General features: G+C 36.2%; 1 protein-coding gene across 1 annotated transcript in view; it reads right to left on the bottom strand.

Moving 5' to 3' along the window:
* Nucleotides 1–1534: 1534 nt before the first annotated feature.
* SPPA (signal peptide peptidase) overlaps nt 1535–18040 on the bottom strand; it is a 35222-nt gene continuing 18716 nt past the window's right edge. Inside the window, exons 9-13 of the mRNA XM_090016905.1 lie at nt 5519–5673; nt 4008–4110; nt 2773–2860; nt 2545–2688; nt 1535–1931 (exon numbers count right to left, since the gene is read on the bottom strand). Of these exons, the coding sequence (XP_089873031.1) occupies nt 1695–1931; nt 2545–2688; nt 2773–2860; nt 4008–4110; nt 5519–5673 (727 nt within the window). The 3' untranslated portion in view covers nt 1535–1694. The remainder of the gene's footprint in view (nt 1932–2544; nt 2689–2772; nt 2861–4007; nt 4111–5518; nt 5674–18040) is intronic.

The following is an 18040-nucleotide window of genomic DNA, read 5'->3' as shown; positions in this document are numbered from 1 at the left end:
GTACCACTGGGTTTTGAACCTGCAACCTTACACCACAAGGAGACTTGCACTGACAGCTCCTACCAACCACGTGGTCCTATCAGCCATTTTCAGTTAGAAGGCTTTTCATTTACTTTTTCCCGATCAGTAACAAAAACCTAACCGTGAAGAAATCCTCGGACCAGAAAGCCTTGGATTTGAAACGTCAAATTTTGAGCCTTTTGAGGATCTCAAAACCTGATTGTTTTTATATTCAAATCCGCTAAAAGCGTGCAGGCGCCTAGAATTGTACCCCTGAATTATGCAGTGCGTTTTAGAAAAACCATGAGGGAGAAGAACGAGAGAGACACACCACCTGTTTCAACATCAATCACATCTAAATAACCTTCAGTCATGGTTTAAATTAATCCAAAACAAGCATTTAGGCTATGTTTGGGAACATGGAAACCACAATCTTGGTATTGTGTTGTGGTTTCCACTGTAGCCTTTGGATGTTTGGGAGCCCTAGTGTTGCCAAAACCATGCATTGGGGCTGGAGTTGGCAACACAACTCCATCCCCAACACAAGAAGACGACTCCCTCATGGAGAGGTAGTCGTTGGCAACACAAGGAGCGGAAGCAGCTTCAATGCCACACCGACGCATCTTGGGTGATTTTGGCACCCAGGTTCTTCTTTCTCCTCTCTTCCTCCTTAATTGATCGGTTCTTCTTCTTTCTCCTCTCTTCCTCTTCCTCTTCTTCCTCTTCTTCTTCTTGGCTTGCAAATGACCATGTCCTCTTTCATCTATTTGGGCCTACAAGAATGGTATTGGGGGGATTGATTGATAGGGCTGCTGATGATGCAGTGGTGGAAGGAGAAGCAGAAGTTGTTGGAGAGTGAGTGAAAGGGATTCGAGGTCATCTTCTTCTGTTTCATTTTTTTTCCCATGCATTTGTTAGAAAAAACGTTTTTTTAGGGAATATATTTTTTATTGAAAATCCTTTTTAATGGAAGCAGCATTTTATCTCTTTTTCTTTTTCAGTTTTCAGAAAATTATGCAACTCTTGAAATTGATACACATTTGTAAGGCATCATTTTTATCTTTTTCATCTATTTGATCCCATCTTTTTCACTTTTTTTTTAAAATTTTTTGGTTTGATACGAATGCTGTGCACAATCCTTTTTAGGGGTGGACTTGCATGAAATTGGAAAAATTGTTGTTTTTTTCTAGCAGACAAACACATAAAAATTGAATTTTCAAAATCAATACATGGAAACGTCGTGACATGAAAGTTGTTTGGGAGCCAACATCAATTCATGGAAATGTCAAAACCACTTGAAATCCACAATGAGGTCCCAGACATCTTGTGGAATTGGAAATACCATGAATCCCAACTCCTTGTTTTGGCAACACATGGAAACCTTGTTTCCGTCCCAACACAAGGCTCCCAATCATAGACTTAGAGCTATAAAAAAAGAATTGCCTAGTAATACCACAAAAAACAAGCAAGAGGATGGAAATAAAGCACCGTGTATTTTGATTCCTGAGATTAAATTCAGAAAGCAAAGAGGGCATTGCCTAGAACTCCAATTGTAAAATTGAATCAGCATTTAGCTTGTTTGATGTGTTGGTACTTTTACAAAATTTACACCAGGGAATACAATGTGTAACATGTATTACACCATAATAGAAACAATTTTCTGCTGCAATTGTATTGCTACTTGAAAGGACTAGCTATTCGTAGAAAGAGTTCAAGTAATCCTTTATCAGTCCAAAGATGGAGCTCCCATAGGGGACTCCTTCTAATCCTTCAATTATGATCCCATCCATTCGAGCTTGAACTCCTTCATACGATGACAAGTCCTGCCACAGTTCCTTCACAGACCTGTCTACTCCTACAAGAGCAGCTCCAATGCTACTAAGGATCTCAGGCAAAGAAGTTGAGATTTTTGATACCTCAACTAGTTTAACCTAGATTTGAACATAAACAATGATCACATAAGATGATACATACGTTTAACTTCATTTGCAAAAAGAAAAAAAGAAAGGTAACAATTTATGGAGCTGTAAATCCTTTTTTTTTCTTTTTGTTTCTCTAGGCAGAGCAACCATGTTGGTCTCAGGATTGACTAGCAAAGGAAGCATGGTCAAGTTAATTATATGATAAAAAAAAGGAGGCGCAATCTCCTGTGAATGCAGGTCCTTCGGAGCTAGAGCACCATCATAATGCAGATTCAAATTATTCATGGATCCTCACATTCATGTGGATCATGCCCTTTGTATGATATTTGTGATACCAATGTTGTCTCAGTTCCAAACCTGAATGGATTTTCAAAAAATTGAGAACCAGTCGATTCAAGAACCGAATCAGGATGAATTGCTCAATTTAATTTTTTTAATTCAAAAAGTCAGAGAGAATTTGAAAATACAAAAAGATAAAAAAAAATTGACCTGATTTGACCCTGAAGTGAATCAATTTAGATCCGATTCGAGTTGAGTTAGCTGATTCAGGCTGATTCGATTTAATTCTGACGACATTGTGTAACACTATTATTGCATAAAGAAATAGAATAAGGAAGCATACCTCTCTATCAGGCGGTATATTGGCTTTCACTTTTGCAATGGCAACAGCTCGGGAAATCCCACCAACGGCATCAACTAAACCTCGAGAAGCAGCATCTCTACCAGTCCAAACTCTTCCTTGAGCAACTTCCTCCATTTGATCTACCTACAGATATGACTTGTAATTTTTAAGGATAATTGAATAAAGCATCCAGTATCTCCAAAATCATAAAGAAAATTTCCAACATACACTCATGGATCGAGAGAAAGCTGCTTTGTCTCTAAATAACTGGTATGCTCTCTGTGCAGATCTAGCAAAGAGCTCAGCCTCATCTGGCCTGCAAGCATACAACACCTAATCATGCACAAGGAAAAAGAAAAGACCAGATGAGCAGTTGGTCTTCATACATTCTTTTAGATACACAAACTTGAACAATTAAATAAGGTATGAAAAAATCTGCATGTAAACATCACTATTTTTATACAACAGTTATGCATTACATTATCCTGCTCGCTGAAACGAAAACATATTGAAGAATAATTGCAGTGGACAATTCTATTCCTTCAAATTCGATAAATGTAAGAAAACCCTTGACGACCAGTGCCACTGTTTGTATTCCTTTCATGACTCATTTCAGACAGAACCCAAAATTTGCTAGAAGGCAACAATTTAGAAATCCAGTATTAGCCACCTTCTAACACCAGAAATTCATAAACAATGGAAAAACTTCTTTGGAAATAATATGCATAGTGCTCTGGAAATTTGGAAATTCTGGAGTTTGAAGGACATCCATAAGTGTAAAATCATCATACAACTTCATCATCTAGGAACCATGATGATGTTGTATGGTGATTTTATACTTATGAACAAAGTGATTTTGATGTTCTTCAAACTCCAGAGTTTTCCAATTTCCAGGGTACTATGCATATTATGTCCAAAGCATCTGTTCCATTGCTTATGAATTTCTGGTGTTACAAGGTGGCTAATACTGGCATTTTTAATTGTTTCCATCTAGCAAATTTTAGGTTCTGTCTGAAATGAGAGATCAAGGAAATCTGCATCTTTTCCAGCACTCTGAAACAACTTTTGTCTTGCATAATACAGGGGCAAATAAAAATATGATTTTGTTTCACTGTTCAGGTTCCATTACTTGGATAAATAGCGGGACAGAAGCTTCAAGCATCAATTTCTGTAAATTGTGACTGGTGATTTTTTTTTTTCACTAATACAGTTAGCAATTTCAATTACAAAAGTGGGAAACCACATTCCACCACATCCCTGCAGAACCATGGCTCCTCCCATGGTTCTCCAATTTCCTAGTTCTGCAATAAATTCAAAAACACCCTAAATTAAATTCTAATAGGTTGAAGAACAAAAGGAATGTTAAATTGAAGGATAGATAAGATCAAAGCATCAAGCGTGTTTAGTGACAGTTCAAACAAATTAAAAAGATGAAATATTACAAATAAACAGGGTAGTCTCACCTGAAAGGCCTTTGTTCAACATTCAGCTCAGCAAATCTTCCTCTTGATATAATTTCCTTGTTGAAGCCAATCCTTTCATATAGGTTGCCCAGATTCAATTTTCCTGCAACAAGGAAAACTACATGAGCATCCATACAAAGATTAGGTGGCTCATGGTTATACGCAAAAAGGTAAATCCTAATGGATAAGATTTGCTAAGGATCTCTACTATAAACTTTCCAGTAAAAGATCAGCAGGGCACAGCAAAAATTAACATTGACTTAACCCAAAAATTTTCTCAGTTCCATGGCATAGGGTGGCCTTGGTTAGTCTCTTCTTGTTGGATAGGATTGGATAGCATTTTTTCCACTAAGGCAAATTCACAAATAGATGAAGCAGATAAAGGATTCATTCTCGAAAAGCTCTAGGGAGAATGACAGAGAAAGGATAAAGAGGCAAAAAGAGGGACTTGTTTTTGAAGAAAGGTACAGCCACTAAGGAATCCATCCCATTCCCCTTCAATCAGAAGTTCATTGATGGAGTCTTCCATTGGGGCAGGGATGCAATCAATTACAGATGTAGGAGGATAGAGGCCACCTAAGGCAGAGATTCTTGGTCCACTGCAAGGAAACCAATAGCAAATAAGTTGAGCCCTCCTTTTAAATGGCCAATAAGAAGGACTATCATCTACATGGAATTAGATCCCGATTTCTTCATTCACTGCTAACGTCAGCCTTAACTGCTGCTGCCACAGCCCTCACTTCTGTTAGTGTCATACTTATTATTGCTGAGTTCATTTTTACTTGTTCAGCATTATTCTCTGCTTTATGATGGATGTGCCCTTTTCTTTCCCCGCTAGATTTCCTTAAGTCTGTGTCAAACGGTGCCCATTGAATTTCAATATTAAGGAACTATAGTTTCCAACACTGGATATGTGATACTGTCCAATCATGTTGCTGGGACACCTCCACCATTTTAATTTTTTTCATGGAATCAAAGAATACATAGCATCCATCACACAGAATATTCAGGCTAGAATGCCCTGTAATGATGAAAGAAATTCCCAGGTACAAGAAAAAAATTTAGCTTGCCACTTCACTATTCTTTTATATGAAAGAGTGAGTAAATTGCTATTTCTTTTCTTTACTTTTTGGTGATTCAACAAATTTACTTCACCTACAAGCAGGTTCAACGAGGAAAACAAGCTATGTTTATCCATAAATACCTTCTCACGTTACCAACCAAAATTAATCACATTCAGAAAATATGACCTGGAACACGGATAATAAATGTGCGTTATTGGATAGTCATGCATGACAAGAGTTAAAAGATATGGCATGTTAGATATGGCTTCTATCTAGTACGCTTTTGGAACTTTATAAATGATATCTTGTTGTGGAATATAGAACAAGTTTAAGGATGATTGGGCTAGCTAACTAAGACATAAATATTAGACATGATTACTAGCACACTTTTCAAATCACTGCAGATGCTTTGTTTTGAGATATAGAAAGAGAAGTTACAAGCTTTACCTGTAACTACTCCAATTGAGCCTGTCAAGGTAAGATTCTCAGCAACAATAACTCCTGCCGCCATTGCCATATAGTATCCTCCGCTTGCAGCCACATCAGACATAGAGGCAATAACAGGTACAGATTCAGCCAAGAGCCTAATCTCCCTCCACATTCTAAGGCAAGAAGAGATTAATGTCTTAGGCATTTTAGAACTATGCATCTAAAACACACAAAAAAATCACATTTTAATTCACAATTAGCACAAAATTTAAATTATATTTTAACTGGTCTACAAAGAAACTTATTTTTCATACCTAACTATGCTCCACATTCTGCCACTCCCACAGAAACTTTATCTTTTAAAATCATACTCATTAACAGAAATTATGAAGTTTAACTTAGTTCATCTGAAAGTAAATGAAGAAACTAAATGAACATATTTAACTTTCACTTATCGCAGTTCAAAATTAAAAAAATGAACATTCCTCTTGTATTTCTCAAATTGAATTTTCTTTCTTAATAATACTTAACACAGATGATGATGACAACAATAGCTCTCATGATAATTAATAAGTTGAAGCAAATTATGAAGTTTTGTGTATAAACAATTTTTTCTTTGAGGATGTACTTTTGCTCATCATGATTCTTAGGCATATGACTGCATTAAATATCATGATAGAAGCAAAACTAATGACCAATCAGCTCAAAGAGGATTTTTCGAGTTATATAGTGGTCACAACACTTCCTAGAACAGAGAAAGGATAGTATATTCTCACATTTTGTGAGATATAGTGCATAGGATTCACATGTATGCAGTGAAAAGTGCACCTAACAACATAGATGTTGGCCCAATTCCAGCCACCACCTAGGTGTTCAGCATGCAATTAGGTCGGGGTGATTAAAATGAAAATATTACATTTGCAGGTTCTTTTCCTTTGGTTCCATATTCCAGGGTGTCAAGGAGGGTGGATTGGCGGCAGTCCTATGATTATGCCTTTTGCAAGAAGTGGCCATACCAGGACTTGAACTTGTGATCTCTTGCAGTCCGAGCACTTCACCATTGCACCAAGCAATGAACCCCAAACTTTTATACTTGTAATGTTAAACCTTATGTCCAAGCCCAACATGATAATTTATCATGTCCAGCTTCGCTCGAGTTTTATCGGGCTCCCTTCTCACATTATGGCCAGAGCTCCACCTGTGGTAGGCCGGGTACCCAAAAACCCGTCAGGTACCCGACCAGAGTTACCGGAAGCGCCTAGGCAAAAGGGGAAGTGCGCTTCCCCGAAGCGCGCTTCGAAAGCGTGAAACGTCGCGCTTCCGAAGCATGAGGGGAAGCGCGCTTCCCCCACGCTTCCCCCTCGCTTCCCCATTTTTTCATTTTTTCGCTTCCCCCTCGCTTCCGGTTCGCTTCCTAGGTCGCTTCCGAGACGGTTCGGAATTTTCTTCTAAGTGGTCCCACGCTTCCACGCTTCCTAAATTTTTGAAAGTGCCTCGCTTCCCGTATCGCTTCCCGCTTCCTCGACTGGTAACTCTGTACCCGACCGTGTTCTCACCCCTAGGTGTGTGTTTACTTTTGTATCATATGTTTGTTTGTTTGTGTTTATTTTGCTTATATCTTTTAACTAAACTTATTTATGTGATATTGTTGTGTGTATATTGTATTTACCTAAGTATACTAAAATAAAATTATAGGTCTTTCATTTGTAATTATTTTCTTTTTTGTGAGATAATGTATACCCATTAGGATAGAAGTATATGTGATTATTTTTGTATTTCTTTTAATTGTATTTTTTGCATTTTATTTTCTATTTATTTGTGGCAGGTCCAACTAGTTGTTGGACCAGTCAATGGCCCTTATTAGCCATTGGAATGACCTAATGGCTAGTCAAACTAGCTGTTAGACCTTCGTAAACACTAGTATTTTGGATTCCCTTTAAAAAAATAAACAATTGTTTAAAGTTTTAAAATTTTCAGTCCTTTTCTAGGATTTTATATTTTTATTAAAAATGAGAAATATAACCCTCTTCAAAAACGAGAGTTCCCAGGTGTGGCCTGTGTCCATATCCTCCTTACTGCTTTTAACTGCACAGCTGGATACTTGTATCATAAGGATGAATTTTCTCTTCAATAGTTGCTAAACCAGAGCTCCTCGGATATATAATTCTATTCTATTCCAAACAACACAGCATAAGATGAACAACCGCCAAGAAATATCCGCAAGAAGAAGTGCGTAAATCACAAAGCGACAAAACAAATACAGGAAACTTTTATTTTATGGCATTTTAGAGGTTTCTCAAAAATAAAAATAATCTATACAAAATATCACAATAAGTTGAAAAATTTTGAAAAAAAAAAGAGCCACATTGTTATCACAAAATGTTGATATTGAAATGAAGTGCTAAGGAAGGGATGTGATATCTCCACGAGCCACGCAAAAGCATACACACATAACAAAGTAGCCACTAATGGGCAAAAATACAATAAACCACAAAAGTGGTAAACACACAAAGTGAGAAGAAAAATATACTTCACTCAAGAATGGCTTCAAAGAAGCTTAGATTACAAGGGGGAAAAGCCCCTTTATTTATAGGCAAAAGGAGCCATTGGAAGGGCTCCATATGGGACGTTGGAGCCCTTCTAACGGTCATAAATATGACCGTTGGAAAACGTCCCATATAGTGGGCCCTTTCAATAAGAAAAAAAAAGAAAAGAAAGGAAAAGGAAGAAAAAAGAAAAATAAAAAGAAAGGGAAAAATACATAGGTGCGTGAATGAGCAAAAAGACAGATTTACCCCTAGTGGGTATTACAAAGGATATATATATATATATATGTGTGTGTGTGTGTGTGTGTAATGAATCAATGATCTATATATATATAAGGTACATAATTTAACACCCCCCTCAAACACACGGTGAGATCACCGAGAGTTTGCTAAGGAGGAAGTAAAATCGAGGCGATGGCAGAGCTTTGGTGAAGAAGTCCGCTAGCTGGTACTCAGTGGGAACATATGGAAGTTGAATGGTACCCCGTAAGAATCATCACGAACATAATGGCAGTCCATCTCTATGTGCTTTGTTCGTTCATAGAAGGTTTGATTGCTGGCAATGTAGATAACACTCTTGTTGTCGCAACACAGCTTCAAGGAGTAGAGAATGAAATGCCCATGTCTTTAAGCAAGCTTCTTAACCAAATAATTTGAGTGGTGGTTGTAATCATCACCCGATATTCTGCCGCTGTAGAAGAAAGAGATACTTTATGTTGCTTCTTACATCCCCACGATATGAGTGACTCTCCAAGAAATATATTATAACTTGTTATGAAAATACGATCATTGGGGCTGCCCTCCCAATCAGAGTCAGTATAAGCAAGTAAATTAAGAGATGAGGAGGAGGTAATCTTGAAAATCTTTTGACATGTATTCACCTCCGAAATCGGATCTAAATATAGCTATGTTATTTTGAAATTGGTTTTGAATAAGAGTATGAAATTCTTTAAAATTAGAGAAGACATCGGATTTATTTTTAATAGTATACACCCATGTGTATCTAGTAAAGTCATCAATAAAGACAACATAGTAAGAATAACCTCCCTTGGACATAACGGGTGCTGGTCCCCATACATCGGAATGCACAAGTTCGAAAGGTCTTTTTGACATAAAACTACTATGTGAATACGGAAGCGAATGAATTTTTTCAAGTATACAATCATTGCAAGTAAATGTATTTGTATTACAAAAAATACAACTTGGAGATACTAGGATGTCCAAGCCTCTTGTGCCAAGTCTCAATATCTTTAGATTGAACATGATTACAAAAAGATTTGAATGGCAACGACAAAAAATCTATATAGTATAGGTCTCCTCTTCTATGGCCTTGCTCAATCCGCTTTCCGGATCAGAGATCTTGCACATAGCAATGGGTTGGTGAAAAAGAGACACTACATTCAAAATCGGTGATTTGGGAGACAGCAAAAAAGGTTTAAACTAAGTTTTGAAATAATTCTTATTTTTGGAACAAAAAAATCTTTATTTTGGCCATAAACTTTTTCAAGGTTTCCAATTTCTTCAACATCTAAAGATGTTTCGTCGGTCGTGGAAACATATGATTTAAAAGAATTAAGACTTGGTTTTGATAAAAGTGATGTATTTGGAGTCATATGAAAAGAGGCACTCGAGTCAAGAATCCAGGAAGTCATACCTAGAATGGAGGAAATGGCGGTACCGGAAGTGGAAGGTGTAGAGGAGTTTATTCTTATGAATTGTTGGAGAGTTTCGGTAAGATGTGCAATGGAATCCTTAATGTCTCTATCTTTCTTTGAATCTTTATTTGAGATTAGAGAAGTCTCTCCAACGGAAGCCACTTTCTTATTGAGCTTGGGGCAATCCAGTCGAATATGGCCCAATTCATCACAATGATGACAAATAATCTTTCTTCCTCCACCATTATTTTTCCAAAAATGAGGTGGTTTATATGGTCTAACATTGTTACCGAGTCTAGATACGGCATGAACTTCATCACCATCCTTTTCAAGGCCAAACGAGCCTCCTCTTGACATAAGTCGGCTAAAATATCACTAAGGGGAGTGGAAGCCCTATAGAGGAGGGATCCTCTTAGTTGCTCAAATTCGGGACGAAGCCCATGAATAAATTGGAAAAATCTTTCTTTTTTCATTTGCTCATGCCTCATGGCAATAGCACTTCCCATTGAGGTTCAAGAAGGATGAGTTCATCCCATAAAGAGGATAGAGCACTATAATAGGTCCCTAATACTCATATCATCTTGCTTTGTTTCTCTAACTTTTTCTTGCAAAAAGAAGTGTCTAGCAAGATCATGTTGCGTGTACATCCCTTTCATAAAAACCCAAGCTTCATTGGCTTTCTTGAATTTGGCAAGATTGACACAAATTTTTAGCTCAACATTATTCATGAACCATGCTAATATTTTAGCATGCTCACTTTCCCAATCTTCCATTTTTGAGGAAAATTCAAGAATGGCCTTTTCTTTTTCTTCTTCATTTAAGGCTCTCTTCTCGTTGCCTTCAAATTTAGTGAGTTTTAATTGTGGTTCCGAAATGGTTCCACACACATAACCCCCAAAGTTTTTTTACCTTTGAGATTATTTTCCATGGCGGCCACCCACATACGATAATTAGTCCCATTTATTTTAAATGAGAGATCAATTTTTGAATCCTTGTCGGCCATCCTTAGAATAGAAAAGTTGAGAGCAAAAGAGAGGAGAGATATTACTTGTCAAAAAGGAATCCAATGAAGCTTTCACAACCAAAGCTCTGATACCATGACATGAAGTGCTAAGGAAAGGATGTGATATCTCCACGAGCCACGCAAAAGCATACACACATAACAAAGTTGCCACTAATGGGCAAAAATACAATAAACCACAAAAGTGGTAAACACACACTAAGTGCGAAAAAAATATATATTTAACTCAAAAATGGCTTCAAAGAAGCTTAGATTACAAGGGGGAAAAGCCCCTTTATTTATAGACAAAAGGAGCCATTGGAAGAGCTTCATATGGGACGTTGGAAGCTCCAACATCCCATATGGTGGGCCTTTCAATAAGAAAAGAAAAGAAAGAAAAAGAAAAGGAAGGAAAAAATACATAGGTGTGTGAATGAGAAAAAAGACAGATATACCCCTAGTGGGTATTACAAAGGAAATATATATTTATATATATATATAGATAGATAGACACATAAACATATATATGTAATATATATATATATATGGATATGTGTCATGATCTATATATATATAGATATATATATAAGGTACATAATTTAACCTATATGTCTTATTTGGATTTGAAAAATCCCTGAGTTTTCTAGAGAAAAAACATCCGTTTTCAAAATTTCCAACAAAATTATCCCTCATATCAGGTCAAGTCAATACTTTTGACCACAATACAAATTACATAAATGGGAAAAAAAGGTTTGTATTTCATTTTCCTTTGGCATTCCCTAGCCTACTTCTATAATCATGAAGCACTAAATAAGCACATCTAAGGTAATAGACTCTGGTGGCATGCCATGCCTGGGTATAGTCTGAAAGAAATATTTAGCAGCCTGCGTATTAGAAAAAGGAAGTGAAAAGCACAAATTAACACAAAAAGATAAATAACTGCCTTCACCATGTATTGATCATAACAAGATAATGGTATGCATAGGACTTCCAATTTTTGTTAAAAAGTATTGATTCATATATATAGTCATATATGAGTGTATAATGTATATGTATATATTATATATATTTTTAACTGTTTTATTATTGTAATAGGTTTTTCCCATGTAGGGGCATTTTGATCATTTTACACATGTAATAAGTACTGCTCATTAGGGGCAGACCTATCTTTATTTATTTTTTCCCTTTTTGTGTCCTTGTTATTTATCACAAGGATTTTTTGGTCATTGGCTATATAGTCGTTGGGATCTCCCCAACGGCTATATTTATAGCCGTTGGGATATGGTGACCCATGTAGACTATATAAAGGGGTAAAACCCCCCATTTGTTACTAATGCTATCCTAAGCATTCTATCTCAATAAAGATTATTATTTGTTATATTTTGTGTGTTCTTTTGTGTATGCTCTTTGATGCCTCTTATGATCTCATGTATTTGCCATTGATTGGCTTGTGTATTGTCCCTCCGTGGACTTGTGCTTATGCACATTTAGGCTCTTTGTAGTCACTTTATGCACTTAGGTGATTTTGTATTGCCTTCGACATTTGTATTGTCCCTTGTAGGACTTGTTCTTGTGTTTTATGCAGATTATGGTTTGCTTTCTGCTTGATTTCATGACGTGGTGTTAGAGTCAAGAAAATTTTCTTGGCATTTTGCCTCTTTGGTCTGAGTTCATGCTTCGTGAAGGAATCATGATTGATGTATAACTTGTATTAAGGGAGATCTTGACCTGGTATGTATCTTAAGTATTTATATATGTGATTATTTTTACTTGAGTTGTCTATCTCATGCATTACGTATGAGAAAACACTCATTTTTTTTCTTATCTTTGAAAACTTATTTGTTATTTTTTAAAGCTAAACCTTTAGATTTTTTCAAATTTACTGTTGGATTTATTTTTAAAAATCTTTATTAAATGTTTTATAAGGTTTATAATATTTATTTGATTTTGTGAAATGATATTTATACACTGCCGGTCCCAAGCCCGGATAAAGGAGGAGGGTTGCGGTAGGCCTGTGACAGCCAGCATAAAAACTTTGTCATATCCTATGAAAATGAACCAATATGAGAATTTCGTTGGGGCGTTCCCTACTGAGCGACACGCTGTACTCTCTAAGCCCGGAGGCAGTGATAAATGGGCAAGGGTTGCTAGGTCGTCGCCCAGAAGCGACGCATCACACCGGCGCCCGGGTGTGGTGTCAAATAGGCAAGGGTTCCCTCACTTTGTTGGACGGGTGGGGGTAAAGAAGTTAGTCCAAGACCATAAAATTAGGTTAGCCACTTGGAACATAGGGTCTTTAACGGGTAAGTTGGTAGAGTTAGTAGATGTTATGTGTAGGAGAAAGATTGATATTTTATGTCTTCAAGAGACCAAATGGGTAGGTGAGAAAGCTAAAGTGATAGAACCTTGGGGATATAAGATTTGGTATACAGGAACAAATAGGAATAGGAATGAAGTAGGGATTGTTATGAGTCGTCAGTTTATAGATAATGTAGTTGAGGTCCGTAGGAAGGGTGATAGAATTTTACTTATTAAATTAGTATTAGGTACGTATATTATTAATATTATTAGTGTTTATGCACCTCAAGTAGGTTTAGATGATTCCATTAAGCATCAATTTTGGGAAGATTTAGATGGAGTAGTACAAGGGATATCTTATGGAGAAAAGTTTTTCATCGACGGTGACCTTAATGGACATGTAGGCATTAGTAGGGATGGATTTGAGAGTATCCATGGAGGCTATGGTATAGGAGAAAGAAATGAAAGTGGAGAAAGGATTTTAGATTTTTGTTTGTCCTATGATATGATCTTAGCAAACACTTGGTTTAGGAAGAGGGAGTCTCACCTAGTAACATTTAAAAGTGCGGTTAATACGAGTCAGATAGATTTTTTCCTACTTAGAAAGAGAGATAGGGGTTGTTGCATCGATTGTAAGGTTATAGCGGGAGAAAGTGTAGCTACACAACATAGAGTCTTAATTTTAGATCTTAGAATTAGACAATGCCGCAAAAGGGATAGACATAGGATAGATCCTAGAATTAAGTGGTGGTCACTGAAAGGAGCTAAACAAGGAATGTTTGTAGAGCAGGTAGTTAAGGAAGCTAATTGGTGTCTCGAGGAGGATTCAGAATCAATGTGGAATAAGATAGCGGGTGGCATGAGAAAAGTGGGTAAGGAGGTATTGGGCGAGTCTAAAGGCAGTGCACCACTAGGTAAGGATACATCATGGTGGAACGAGGATGTCAAATTAGCTATTAAGGTTAAAAGAGAGTGTTATAGAAATCTAAGTAAGAGTCGTGATAATGAGAATTTGGAGAAGTATATGATAGCAAAGAAGGAAGCTAAAAAAGTTGTTCGAAACGCGAGGGCTAAGGTATATAAAGAGGTTTATGACAAGTTGGATACCAAAGAAGGCGAGAAGGATATTTATAGGCTTGCAAAGATGAGAGATAGGAAATCGAGGGATTTGGGTATGGTTAGATGTATCAAAGATGAAACGCAAAGGGTTTTAGTCAAAGATGAGGAGATTAAAGAGAGATGGAAAGATTATTTTGATAAGCTATTTAATGATAGTCATGCTCAAGATCTTGGAGACTTCTCCATTCCTTTTCATGAGATAAATCGTGACTTCATGCGCAAGATTCAAAAGAATGAAATTGCAGAGGCTTTGAAGAAAATGAAATCAAGAAGGGCAGTTGGCCCAGATGGTATACCTAGCGAGGCTTGGAAATGCTTGGGAGAGAAAGGTTTAGAATGGTTGACAAATCTTTTTAACTTGATTTGGCGAACAAATAAGATGCCTAATGAGTGGAGGAAGAGTACTTTGGTGCCTTTATATAAGAATAAGGGTGATATACAAGATTGCACAAACTATCGTGGTATAAAACTCATGAGTCATACTATGAAACTTTGGGAGAAGGTGATTGAGTCTAGGTTGAGGAAGGTTGTCACGATATCGGAGAATCAATTTGGTTTTATGCCTGGTAGATCAACTATGGAAGCTATACATCTTCTTAGACAACTTATTGAAAGATATAGAGAGAGAAATAAAGATTTGCATATGGTTTTTATTGATTTAGAGAAGGCATACGATAGAGTACCTAGGGACGTTCTCTGGTGGACAATGATGAAGAAAGGTGTTTCTCTCAAGTACATTAGTATAATTAAAGATATGTATGAAGGAGTAGTAACCAATGTCCGCACTTGTGGAGGGGTGACAACCAATTTTCCGATAACGGTTGGGTTATATCAAGGATCTGCTTTAAGCCCTTTCCTATTTGCGATAGTGATGGATGAGCTTACGAGATCAATTCAAGAAAATGTACCGTGGTGTATGTTGTTTGCTGATGATATTGTTTTGATTGATGAGTCTAGAGCTGGGGTTAATGCTAAGTTAGAATTATGGAGACAGACATTGGAAGCTAGAGGTTTTAAGTTGAGTAAGAGTAAGACTGAATATATGGAATGTCGGTTTAGTAAGCAACGAAGTAGGGATGGGAGTGTAGTGAAGCTTGGTGAGCAAGAAATACCGGTGAATGATTTTTTCAAATATTTGGGATCCATCATTCAAAAGTATGGAGAAATTGATGGAGATGTAAATCATAGGATAAAGGTTGGGTGGATGAAATGGAAAAGTGCAACTGGAGTGTTGTGCGATCGTAGAATGCCATTGCGGTTGAAGGGAAAGTTTTATAGGACGACTATTAGACCCGCTTTACTATATGGTACGGAATGTTGGGCTGCCAAGAGACATCATATTCAAAAAATGAGTGTAGCTGAGATGCGGATGCTTAGATGGATGTGTGGAAATACAATAAGAGATAAGATTCGGAACGAGGAGATACGTAAGAAGGTAGGTGTTGCACCCATTGAAAATAAGATGCGAGAGAATCGTTTACGGTGGTTTGGACATATTCGGCGAAGGCCTAATGATGCTCCAGTTAGAAGGTTGGAGAAATGGGAAAATAGATTAGTTAAAAGAGGTCGGGGTAGGCCTAGGAAGACTTGGATGGAGATGATCGGAAAGGATATGAATGCTTTGTACCTCACCGAGGACATGGCATTGGATAGAAATGATTGGAGGAAAAGGATTCATGTGGAAGACCCAAAATGATTTTCTTTTTTGGTTCATATCGCTGACCCCAATTGTTTTGGGATGAAGGCGTAGTTGTTGTTGTTTGTTGTTGATATTTATACAAGTGTATGCTTCTATGAGATCTAGTTTCAAACTTAGGTTTTTTCGGACTCTTTTTATTTAATATGTACCTATATGATCTAGTATTCTTGAGCATGTGTTTTTGGCTATGTCACACGAAGACTTCATTTTTTCCTTCGTACCTGTGTCGACACCCGTGTCCCTGTGTCGACACACGTCGACACCTGGACACACAATTTTGCCCTTTGTACATACAAGTTGGTATAAAATTTATAATTATATTTTCAGTTTATAACTTTATATTTTCAGTATATAATATATATTTTAGATATAGCATATATATTTATATTATATTCAGTTTATTTTGAATTTATTTTGTATTTATATGATATTTAATATATATAGCCGTCGCCCTGTTGAAATGAAGTATGCTAAAATATAACTCAAGAATGCACAAGCATTCACAAAGTCCAATAATGGACAAGCACTAAGGCATACAAGTAAGAAGCCAACAAGGGACAATAAAAAGGCTACACAAGCATGAAAAATAATAAAATATTTATTTAATTAAGCCTTGAAAGGCATAAATGATATAAGGGGAGAATACCCTTATTTATACAAAAAGAGAAGAGTGAGAGACCATTGGGGGCACCCACATAGAGTCGTTGTGAGCCCCCAACGGTCATATTTATAACTGTAGGGGGTTCCAATGACTCTACGGTTGGACCCCAATGTTCTTTCTAAAAGAAAGAGAAAAATAAAAATAAAAATAAAAATAAAAAATTACATTTAGTTAGAGAAAAAATAAAATAATTGTTTCTAGAAACAACTATGTGAAAAGACTAAAATACCCCTATCGGGTAATACAAAGGAATTACATATTTTATATATATAGACATGTATATATACACGTATGTGTATATATATAAATATGTATATACATTTTTAACACTCCCCCTCAAACTTGACGGGGAAAGTTATCCTGAAAGTTTGAAAATACAACAAGAATCTCGAGAGGGAATCCAAGTCTTCAAGGGAAATCTCCATCTTTATGGCATATTAGAAAAAATTTGCAAATATAAATCTTAAAAAACACCTTTACTGGTGATCATTCCCAAGCACATTTATTGGCTATCTCCATGTTGAATCGAAGGTATCACATCTTAAAGATCCTGTAGAGAAAGAATACACAAAAAAAAGACTTCAAGTACACAAGTAAAATATTTTAGCCCAAGAGTTGCAAAATTTTAACAACAATATATTTTAAAGCAAGAATAGAATGATTTAATCAAAATTATAATAATTTTTCGAATCACTAGATACTAAGAAAGACAAGAGGAGTATCCTCAAAGATGAAATTAAATCACAATCAACTTATTTTTCATAACATTGATTATAAGAATATTTGATTATTTAAAGGACATATGATTCATTAAGAGATAAATGTATGCATAAAAAATATCTTAAGCATTTCAATCAAGCACCATATGAAAATGTCTTCAAACTTTGAAAACAAATGAAGTCTGAAAAATGACTTCAACGTGAAAAAATCTTCAATAAGATCAAGTTCAAAGATGACTTGATTAACCCATAAGATCAAGTTCAAAGATGACTTGATTAACCCACAAGAATCACAAAGAGGCTAAGTGCACAAAGGCACAATGAAATACTCACAAAGGAGCACAAATGCACAAAGGCATGAAAAAAGCTAATCTTTATTGAGAGAGTAAGTGCTCAAAAACTTTAGAAAGAGCTAATGCATACAATCATGTGAACCATGCTAATACACACATATATGCATTATGCAGTTAAAGCATGTTTAATGCACATGAAACAATAATGAAAAGATCACTATTTTTATCAATAAAAGATGAGTTAATTAAATTTATGCATATCACAATGTGGACAAAATAATTAATTAGAAACATAATTCGCTCACACATCCTAGAGTGAGTTTAAGTATAGAGGACCAAATATATATATATATATATATACATATATATATATATATACAACAACAACAAACAACAACAACTACGCCTTCATCCCAAAACAATTGGGGTCGACGATATGAACCACAAAAGAAAATCATTATGGGTCTTCCACATGAATATATATATATATATATGTGTGTGTGTGTGTGTGTGTTACCAATGATATGCATGATCTTTTATCGATAAATAT

The sequence above is a fragment of the Nuphar pumila genome, chromosome 1 (assembly GCF_984573655.1).
Source record: "Nuphar pumila chromosome 1, dmNupPumi1.hap1.1, whole genome shotgun sequence".
Lineage (NCBI taxonomy): Eukaryota > Viridiplantae > Streptophyta > Magnoliopsida > Nymphaeales > Nymphaeaceae > Nuphar > Nuphar pumila.
This window is presented reverse-complemented; position numbering and strand designations above follow the sequence as displayed.